Genomic DNA, 10,654 nt, shown 5'->3' with positions numbered 1-10,654 from the left:
AAACGAAGCGCCTTACTTTACATAACTCTATCATCCGTCCCCTGTCCCTCTCCTGGATGTAGGCGGAAGAGTGTGTCCCTACTGACAGATTGCCCTCCAGCTTCTTTTACAGCAAGATTTCTGCTTTTAACTCACTATAATTGAACTGAATGGCTCGTTTTCCCGTCCCGTCTCCATACTGTATATATATGATCCTCTCCACAATCCACAGAAGTTTTCATCGCCCCTGGATTTCAAAGGGCCTTTCTCACCTTATTATCCGTTCATTTACTTTCATCTGAGCAATATGACCTTTTATTAACCACCGAAACCCCATCCTGTTTTCCTACCGGCTCCTTAAGCGTTCTCCTCACGGCTCTACTCTTTCCCCAATAACCTTATTTTTCTACAGCGGGCAAAGCCGTAGGGTTTTATTTTCTGCTTCGAGGCTGTGTTTTATTAGCCCAGTCATTTTTCTTCGTTGATCCCAAACTCGATTTTGATCACTACATACAATTGAATGAATGAATGAATCGTTGACACGCATGCATGTATTATTTTAGATAACTCCGGGAATCTTCTGTAGTCTTAGGCAACACCGACGTTAGTTTTTGCAAAATGTTTCTTTTAAAGGATTAAAACCCATAGCTAAGAGTATCAGATGCACACAAGTAGGTCAGCATAAGACGAAAAAATAGATGATACACGATTGCACACAAATCTAATTGGACACATGAGCTCTGCACTTAAAAACCAAATTGCCTGGCGCAATATAGTAACACAAAGAGCTCGAATTTGGGGGAAGTTTATACTTCAGTCTCAGGAGTCCTGGGACGGGGGGAGGACATAAAATATTTTGTTTACCAACTGAATCCAAAACATACTAAAGTAATTCGATTCATAACTGGTGAAGAGGCGTTTGCTTTAGGGTCTGATCCAACTCCCACTGAAATCAATAAGATGACTCCCATTGACAGGGCCCTAAGAGAAACGTATTGTAGGACACCTCACCTACAAGCACATATATGAATTGGTGTTGCCCTAAAATAGCTTATTCGGACATTATGCAGACAAAACTCCCCCTAAAGTCAGTTGATTGAAATTTCAGTAAGCTCTTGAAAGCTGGATGCGATCTTTGCTGATCGACACATATTTCTTCTCCCCTTAAAGCCACATAGTGTTCCTGGCTTATTTTTCAGAACGCATGAGAAATGCATTTTAGCAGCAATCCAAAAAGAAAAAAAAACACTTTGCAACCTTTCAGATTTTTTTTAAATAGACCGCCTATTACATTAAAGCACTAGCAGAGAACTGGAAGGTCTCCTGCAGGAATCACTGGGTGAAATTCTGTGCAGGAGGTCAGACTAGATTGTCACAATGATGTCTTCTGTCATTAAAATCTATTAAACATTTAGTGAAACCAAACCCGCCTCTTATCTTTTAATTAAACCTGGTGTGAGCAGTGCAACTCTAATTCCGACTCGTTCTTAAAAATATCTGACATGGATTGCTGATGGTATCAGTCTCATAGACTGAGGTATCCAAAATGATGTTTGCAGTCAAATTATGGTGTAATATACAAAAAACCCTAGATAATGAACTTCCGCGTGTAGTGCTGCACGCAGCTGCTTGCCTGGTTGTGTTACCTATATTTTTAGCTCCCGTGTATTTCTGTCGGATGTCACCGGGATACCGGAAACGATAGTGAAACACAGTCAATGCCGCGATTCTTAGTGCAAACGCCTTCTGTTTGTGTCAGTAGTTTGGCGACGGCTGCAAGGTGTGGGCAGCATGAGCACAGCCCTGGCAGGACACGCTGGAGCGTGGGATCGCTATGTGCATAAGAGGCACTTTAATACTGACTTGCTCCATTTACTCTGCAGCTAGGCCGCCCCCTTCACCCCGCCCGGCAGCCATGGGCTGGAAGAGACGGAGAGAGGCTCATACCTAGGGCTACAGATGCGGGTGGGGACAAGGGATTTAGGGCTCCCGACCCGACCCAAATACTGACCCCAGGTAAAAATGATTTCGATTCTTCTCGCCTCCCCCTGATAATGATCCCATCCCATGGGCCCGCTAGGGCCAGGGTCCCATCTCTGCTGATCTTCGCCTTTCCCACCTCCTCACCTGCCGCCTGCCGCCCTCTCCTCCTTACACTCTCCTCCTGTCCCCCTTCTCCGACCGGCCTTGTACCCCTCAGTCCCTCTCACAGCCGCCTCTACCCCTTCCCCAGCCTCTCACCGCCTCAGCTCCCTCTCCTCGCAAAGGGTTGGACAATGAGTGTGTGTGTGTGTGTGTGTGTGTGAGAGAGAGAGAGAGAGAGAGAGAGAGAGAGTGTGTCTGAGAGAGCAAGAGAGTGTGTGCGTGTGAGAGAGAGTGTGTGTGAAAGTGTGTGTGTGTGTGTGTGTGTGTGTGTGAATGAGAGAGGAAGAAAGAGAGAGAGAGAGAGAGAGAAAGCGCATAGGGGTGTATGTGTGTGTGTGAGAGAGAGAGAGAGGGAGAGAGAAAGCGCGTAGGGGTGTGTGTGTGTGTGTGAGAGAGAGAGAGAGAGAGAAGGCGCGTAGGGGTGTGTGTGTTTGTGTGTGTGAGAAAGAGAGAGAGAGAGAAAGTGCGTAGGGGTGTGTGTGTGTGTGTGTGAGAGAGAGAGAGAGAGAGAAAGCGCGTAGGGTGTGTGTGTGTGTGAGAGAGAGAGAGAGAGAGAGAAAGCGCGTAGGGGGGGGTGTGTGTGTGTGTGAGAAAGAGAGAGAGAGAGAAAGTGCGTAGGGGTGTGTGTGTGAGAGAGAGAGAGAGAAAGCGCGTAGAGGTGTGTGTGTGTGTGTGTGTGTGTGTGTGTGTGTGTGAGAGAGAGAGAGAGAGAGAGAGAGAGAAAGAAAGCGCGTAGGGGTGTGTGTGTGTGCGTGTGTTGGAGGGGAGGGGGTCTGTTAATACTCCGGCTTCAAAAACCAAGCCGTAGTGGGAGGCTCAGGACGCCTTATGCAGGCAAAGCTCCTGCGGGGATCAGTTGGGAGTGTTGCCTGAGCAGGCCCACACGATGGCTGCGCAGAGGATGCTGGTGGTTGTGGACTCCCAGCTGTCTCCATGTTGGAGACACTGCCTTGCAGGAAACCCCCAAAGTCTCCCTCTTGGGGATTAGAGTGAACAGGGGGGAGAGTCGATTACCGTAAAGCGATCAGATGTTGCCCCACCCCAAGATTTAAATCGACTCTTTTGGCTCTCCTGCTAGTCTCCTGTGACCATCCGATGGGGACGGGGTGGGCGTAGTCACAGACCCTTCTCTCACCAGGGAGAAAGGGACGGGAAAACGGAGAAAGGGTACGGGTTGCGCCTCTGGAGTTTTGCGGTTACAAGACTCAGAGTAGAGAAACTGGCGCTCATCTTCTAGCAATTGCTCTGGAAAGGCCCAGTCAAAGAATTGCAACTAAAAATGAGTAAGATGCCATTTCAGACTTTGTGCCTCCAGTCTTCTAATCAAAATAGTGTCACACCAAGACACTACATTATGATCTACTTTCAGAGTAATGGGAGTTGGAGATGCCCCTTAAACTTTCCTACTTTTAATGTGTAAGGGAGGCACCTTTCTCTTTGATTAAAGCAACTTGGTCCTACGGTACATCATTTAATCTTATCAAAATCCCATGCTAAACAGTCAAAATTCCTTCAGACAATGGCAGATCTGACCGCAATAGGCTCAGACGCAGAAATTGGCTTCGAATGAGTAGTGATGGAGAAGGTACCACGAGAATGCAGCACAAAACTGTGCGATTGGCTTCATCTGGTATTTCAGAGGCTGGGGCAAACCGAAAACAACCTAGATGCAAATTAAGTACTGCACACTGTGTTAGATTTCTAAATTTTATTATAAAATAAAAGCAGAAATATTTCCCAAAGAACGTATTCACATAATATAAACAATAAACAAAACTAAAGTCGAGTGACTCGCGGTTGATACTGTCGTTTAGGTCTAACAATGAGCAGCAATTTTTTAAGGCCCCCGTCTGCCCCCGTTTGAGGTCGATGGGATAATTTAACATTGACTTCAACTGGGGTGAGGATCGGGCCATTAGTTCCTTTCCCACCCAACAAATGGCGAAAGCACCACACGGACAAGGCGAAAGAAGCTGGCTCTCTGCACAGCGTCAGCTACAAGGAAGTTACAGAGTCTACCTAGAGCGCGTGTTGCTGCTATAACTTGACTAAAACGGTTGTATTCTTAGTTGTAATTGTTTGTACACCTGCCACGGATATATAACTACACAATAGGATAACGGGAGCGATGGGTGTCTTCCAAGGAGGCATGTAAACAGCAACCTTACGCTCCCCCCAAATACAAGGTGTCTTATCATACACAGACAAGACTGCTCAATTAAAATTCCAAGAGCTTTGTGAAGTTAAGGTTGGAAAAAATAGTTGCTACATAGAACCATATTAGCATTATGCTTAAATCACAAGTCCTATCGAACAGTCCACATGTCTGAAACCAGCTTTGCACAACCCTTAAGACTTTTGTCACAACAGAACTGCATACAGTCTAGTACAGTACCTTCCAAACAGCTACAGTCAGCCAGCCATCCAAAGAGGGACAACAGATCCACTAATGAGTGTGTCATCACTTTAAAAGTTTCAAATGAGATTAAAAAAAAACCGAAGGGGTGTGGTGAGGGGAGCGTGTAAATAGTTTTAAGAGCCAAGGTCGACCAAGTTTGAGGACATGGGGTTGAGAATGGAGTCCTGCAAACTATGATGGTGCATAGGGTCCGCACTGGGTACCGGAATGGCGCTAGGACCTTGGGGGTGACCCAAGCCATGGAGCGGCTGTAGGCCTGGGTTCGAATTGAGCAGTAAAGCTGGGCTGGAAGAAGTGTGATCAGGGGTCCCTGACGGCGTCTTCTCGTCTTCTGAGCTGCCCAAAACTGTCTTATTCCCGTTCATTGACGCTGAGAGAGGATTGTGGCTGTTGGAGTTGGAATTCTCGTTGTTTTCCCTATAGGAAATATAAAAGGGAGGGAGATCTTAGAGTGGAGTGGATACAGCACTGAGTAACACTGGAGCTAGACAGGCAGCTGCAGGGACTGCAGGATGTGGGCTCATAGGGAAGACAACTGGAGGGTAACTGAAACATACAGTCCGTTTACAAACTCTGCAAACCTTAAAGGCCTCTTCGTCTGGCACAAAGGTCTAAGGTCTGCAGAGCTTGTAAACAGAGTTTTCCACTAGCCCCGCAGAAAGTGTGACTTTGACAAAACGTCATTTTCTCCATCCATCTCCTGCAAAGTGTTTGGATAGCTTTGGGGGGGACTGGGCAAGGAAAGAAAAAAAAGGGGGGGGCATTTCACTTTAAAATCACCCCGAGAGACAGTACTTATACAAGAAGAATTTCATCCACGCCTTCTCCTGGAGAGGCAAACAAACTCAATTTGTGTTCTCATTAGTCTACGCAGATCAGCCTTAAATGGTTGGGTCATCCGGATGAGTCTTGGTTTTGATAAAATAACTCGACACCTCGACTCCGTTTTTCCTCAGGAAGTTTAAACCCGAAAACGTATCCCAAGCATGTGTAAAAGAAGGAAAGCGAACAGAATTAACGTGCTTATTTCCTGAGTCCTACAAGGAAATGTCCCTCGTAATTACATTCCTCTCTTTCTTTTATTGGTCTATATTAGACTGAGAGCGCAAATATACTGACACATAATGGGAGCCAAATTTTGCTCTGCTTAGCCAAAAGAATAATCTCTTTATAAAAGAGACATAACATTATCTCAAATATATACATACATACATACATACATACAGAGAGAGAGAGAGAGAGAGAGAGAGAATGTATCTCACATATGTATATAAGAGACAGAGAACTGTTAGAATCTTCATGACCGTGGCAATGGTGAACACTGGGGATTTCGTGATGGGTTTGAAAGCCTTGTACTTGTTACTTTGAAAGTTAGAGGCCAAATGTGATATTGATACACGGGGAAAGGCCCCTGTAGGCTATGTACAGCCCTCTGGTACAGCGGTGTATTTATACTTAAAGTGACAGAGGGTCCAAATCCTTCAGGTTTTACTGGGCGAAGTTAAAGGATTGCCTTCAGTGTGAACTAGTCTCGGGAAGGGCTGCAAGATGTGGCTGGAGACACTTAGTACCAAAATAATAAAATTTGAAAAGAAAGCTCTGTCTGAAGAAGTTGCTTGACAGAATGGCAGTCTCACGAAAGGTCTGTTTTCCGACGCCTAGAGTGTAATGTTAGGTTGAGTGTATTTTTCTATGTCAAAAAACTTATTTGTCTCTGGAGACCTTTAAAATTTGATTCCTCAGAAATGAAAGGAATAAATGTAACCTTCATTTCCTTTGGATATTTGAAGGTGAGTCCCTCCTATCAGCAATAAAAGGATTTCTGACATCTAGTAAAACCAACACTTACAGGGATTTGAAAGAAAATTAAAGCACTAGCACGTTTGGGGAAATGTATGGAGCAAATCTGTACAGAATCCAAACCTTATTGAATATCACAGCTAAGCGTAAATCTAATCAGCTGTATGCGGTGCTTAACATTTTCCAAGTACATTCAACATAGACTAAAAATGAAGTCACCTTTAAGCCATCCCGCGAATGGTCTGCAGTAGATTTTCAATACTTTTAATTACCAACACCGCCAAAATGATCAAACCCTTATGGACTTGCGATTTCAAATGTCTTGTGTATACACACAGAAGTATATATTGTGAAATTGGAATCCTGCATTTCGCTTTCCTGACAAGCTTCCAATAGTGCATAGGAACTATTGGGGAAAAAAACATCCAACAGTAGCCCTCCCCACCCCGACATTAACCGCTGTACGGCGATTAATAGTTTCTTCTCTTCATCTAATACAGAAAATATCACCTATTTAAAGTACCAGAAAATCCTACACTTTATGCCTGCGGAGCATCGATTTGGGAAGGGATGCAAATTGCATTTTAATTAACAAGATAGTAGTTTGCCCCTTTAAATATTATGTCCAGGTTTCCTGCTCTCAGCCTGTATCTGACATTAGGAACAATTTCACCAAACACTATTACAGTGTGGAGACCAAGTGCTGTTCTCCGTTACCCCAGCGTCATTCCCCTGAAGTCAGTTAGATGGCACGGGGACAAATGAGAGAAGAATGCGTCGATGCGATCAGAGGTGCAAAGCCCTGCAAAGTGTTACGGGGCAGGGCTGCATTTCGGCAAAGAAGCCCCTATTTGCTGCTTCTAAGAAGTACATTTTGGGGACACTTTTTTCTAAACCATTTGGCTCCGCTTCTAAAGCTAAAGCGTCACAATGTAAAGGTATAGCCATTAGGTTTAACATTGTTTTCTTAGCGTGAATAACTGTATCTGGATGCACTTAAACTCCAGAGAACATGTAAAAGATTCTAGCCCTTCCTTCCAAAAGTAAACAGAAAGGATGAATAGAGAGAAGGCCCGGCGTCATCATTTAAGTTAACCTTTGCTAACACACGAGGAAAAAAGTATTTAAACTCTCCAAAAACCCGTACATGGGAAATGTTTGGGTACACATACAGAGTGCGGTCTGTTAATGCATTGGCTGCATAGACCATGGTGTATATATATCAATGCCAAGGCCTACGGCGTGAGATCTAAATCTTTGGAGGATTCGTCCAGGTATTTTCAAGGCTGGAGTATATCAATCACAGTACTTCCACAGAACTATCTTTACAATAGGATACCGTTTGAAATATGGGAGCTGTAAATGAACATACGGATGGAAAAGCAGCCAGCACAGGGCTGGTCTACAGAGAGTTTTTCGCATTATTCGTCCCCATTCAGCCTCATTAAAAGCTTCCCCTCTATCTGAACCTGGTTCAGGTGGATGCACCCCCAGACACTGTTCCTTTGAAACTTCAAGAGCATTAACATTTGCTGAATAAACTAGGCTCCTGTCACTTAAGACTGTATATGTGGGGCTGAGGAATGCCCCTGCTGATCACCAGTTAAAAGTATCTCACATGAGATAGTCAAAATTCCTTAAGTTTAAAAGACATAAAGTCCTACATGAAATGTTCTGGAAATAAGGTCTCCACGGGGGTGGAAATACAGGCTGGTCTGTATTGGTGAATATACTTGTTTATTTTAACTTGCCGTGTATTCCTCACTAACTAGGTGTTATTGGTCCCACTCTCCCTTAGTATATTTTTCATCTTACCCCTTTAAAATCCTCTGAAGTGGACCGTTAACGGCACATTAACAACTTATTTTTTGTGTGTGTCAAAAAAAAATAATCAAGGAATATAAACGCGGTGAACGATTATAGCACATCAAAACTCTCAGTCTTTTTGGTTAGTGGTGTCAAACTCAAACTGAAGGGACACGAAGGGCAAACGAGCAAATAATAAGGAAGCCCCAATGCGTAAGGGAATTCAGGGGCCTGCGATGTTTAAGGCCAGCGATCATCTGGGTTTACCAGCTCGGAACGGAACCTCCTTTTCAGGACTTGAGAAAATCAGAACTCGGCGGTCCAAAGTAAGGGCCCAGTCCTTGCTCGGGGGAAAGAAAAGCAAAAGCTCGCAGTGACTTCGGTGAGGGGAGTTTTTGCCTGGGTACAGACCGCAGGCTACGAAGGGGCTGGGCACAAGGGTAGCTAGACAAGCACCGGGAGACAGTAGCCGTGCGAGAAGGGGGTACTTACTCGTACCTTTCCTTGGCCTCAGCAGCACGGTCGCGTTGCCTCCGGTTTTTAAACCAGTTGCTGACTTGGGTGGTGGTGAGCCCGGTAGCCTCGGCCAGCTCCCTCTTCTCCCGAGGGGACGGGTAGGGATTGTGGGCATACCATTCCCGCAGCACGCTCCGGCTCTTCTCCTTAAAGCAGTAGCTGGTTTCCTCGCCGTCCCAGATAGAGCGGGGCAGGGGGAACTTTCTGCGGACCCGGTACTTGCCCACTGCCCCTAGGGGTCGCCCCCGCAGCTTCTCCGCCTCGATGTAGTGCGCCTTGAGCCAGAGTTGCTGGAGCTTGGGGTGGTTGTGAGCAGAGAACTGGTGGCTCTCCAGGATCTTGTAGAGCTCGCGGAAGTTGCCCCGGTGGAAAGCCACCACGGCCTTGGCCTTGAGAACACTCTCGTTCTTGTGGAGGTGCTCGCAGGCAGGTAGGGACCAGAGGAACCGCCCCAGTCTTTCTATATTGCCCCCCTGCTGGAGCACTTCGCAGACGCAGGCCACTTGCTCTTGGGTGAATCCAAAAGTGGGGAGCATCGACATGGTGGCCTTTCCCCCTCCCCGATCTAAATCATCGGACTTGTACAAAGCGGCCACATAGACCTGAACGGACAGACCGCGAGAGAAGCACCAATCATGGATGTATAACCCACCCGAGCGGCTACTTACGCTCCGGCACAAGTCACAGCTCCGCTCTGCAGTCGGCAGCCATCAGCAGCTGAGCGTAAAAAGGATCAAAGGCGGAGACCGAACGTGAAAACTTTTTTGTAAGTCCAAGTTCGGAGAGTAACTTTGTGCCTCTATTGTCTGGTATCAGCAGCGCTCACAGTGGTGGTGTCTTTCCTCTCCCACCCCCACCCTCCTCTGCCGGGTTGGGATCTCCCTTTTTTTCGCCCCCCTCCCCCTTCACTGTAGGATTCAACATAATATAGTGGTTAAGTCCAGCTCCCCCTCTTGTCTCTCCTTTCTCTCCTCCTCTTCTCTCTGTTTTTTTAAATAATATTATTCTAAGCTGGCATGAAAAGTGATTATCCGCGCTCTGATTGGTCCAGTTATCTGACCCGGGGACTGCCAGGAGAAGACAATAGTTTTAGTCAAATTATTTGCCATGGTGACGCTGTCAATCAGAGGTAACCTGATCTGTTTTGAGGTGGCTCCCCGGCTGGGTTGACAGATTGCTCTGATCCACTCAGAGGCGGCCCTGCGAGCTGAGATATTAGCAAGAGAGAGAGAAAGAGAGAAATTTCCGCTGTGATTGACGCAGCAAACACCCACAGGGGGAAGGAAGGAGGGAGGGCCTGCCAGAGAAAGCGTTCTGGTCACAGACGCTCACCTCGGGGGCGCTGCAGCACCAACACGTCCCCCAGCACTTCTGTCTTTGAACCCTCCTTGCAATCAAACTCCTGCGAAAGCCTCTTACAGATCGCTCACATTGGGTAAAACATTGGAGGCAAAATTAATCCATTGTTTGGGATCGGGAGGAAATTGAGTTCTCGCTGGGTTTCAACTGCCACAAGGAGTTTCCTTATCAGTAAGATTTGGGGGTATTTTTTTAAAGTGGGTAGTTTTATAAATATTAAAGGTCCCATATGTGTACAACGTAGACCCAGTTTTTTTGATCCATGATCCCATTTACACACTAACTAGACTTAGCCCCGGGCGGCTGGAGCGAGGCAATTATTGTATTTGACTCTGAATTACCATATATTTCAAAGTCAACTATCAACAACTTTTAAATTGAAGTTCCAGCTTGCGATAACTTAATAGCAGCAATACATTTCATTCGGTGTATATATTTCTACTTTAAAAGAGGGGAATGTTTATACATCTAGGGCTATGTTATGTAGCCACAAGAAGTGCTAAAGTTAAGGGTAGAAAATACTTTCTAAAGCAGATCTTCATTTCCCTTGGAAGTCTTAATTTGCAGACTCTTCGGGGCATGGATTTAGTCTTCACATATTTGTGCACATCTGTCTATCTGAGGGGATCA

At 45.8% G+C, this 10,654-nt stretch overlaps 1 protein-coding gene across 2 annotated transcripts; it reads right to left on the bottom strand.

Annotated features, from left to right (window-relative positions):
- Positions 1-3,817: 3,817 nt before the first annotated feature.
- On the bottom strand, positions 3,818-9,666 carry SIX2 (SIX homeobox 2). Of its 2 annotated transcripts, none has more exons than XM_054021295.1 (2): positions 8,642-9,666; positions 3,818-4,960 (listed from the first exon to the last, which is right to left on the bottom strand). In XM_054021295.1, exons 1-2 carry the CDS (start codon positions 9,205-9,207, stop codon positions 4,657-4,659), a joined length of 870 nt encoding a protein of 289 aa, XP_053877270.1. In that variant the 5' UTR covers positions 9,208-9,666; the 3' UTR covers positions 3,818-4,656. The 2 variants fall into 2 exon arrangements, with proteins under 2 accessions (XP_053877270.1, XP_053877271.1); XM_054021296.1 differs by having other exon boundaries at positions 8,648-9,666.
- Positions 9,667-10,654: the final 988 nt, after the last annotated feature.

Source organism: Malaclemys terrapin, chromosome 3 (assembly GCF_027887155.1).
Source record: "Malaclemys terrapin pileata isolate rMalTer1 chromosome 3, rMalTer1.hap1, whole genome shotgun sequence".
Taxonomy (NCBI): domain Eukaryota; kingdom Metazoa; phylum Chordata; order Testudines; family Emydidae; genus Malaclemys; species Malaclemys terrapin.
Note: the sequence above shows the minus strand (reverse complement) of the source record. Positions and strands in the feature narration are given on the sequence as shown.

Excerpts from the sequence above, each read along its gene's own strand:
- SIX2 (XM_054021295.1), bottom strand. The coding sequence starts at position 9,207 with ATGTCGATGCTCCCCACTTTTGGATTCACCCAAGAGCAAGTGGCCTGC. Across the intron at positions 4,961-8,641 it reads GAGGCCAAGGAAAGGTACGA|GGAAAACAACGAGAATTCCA; the intron begins GTAAGTACCCCC and ends TATTTCCTATAG.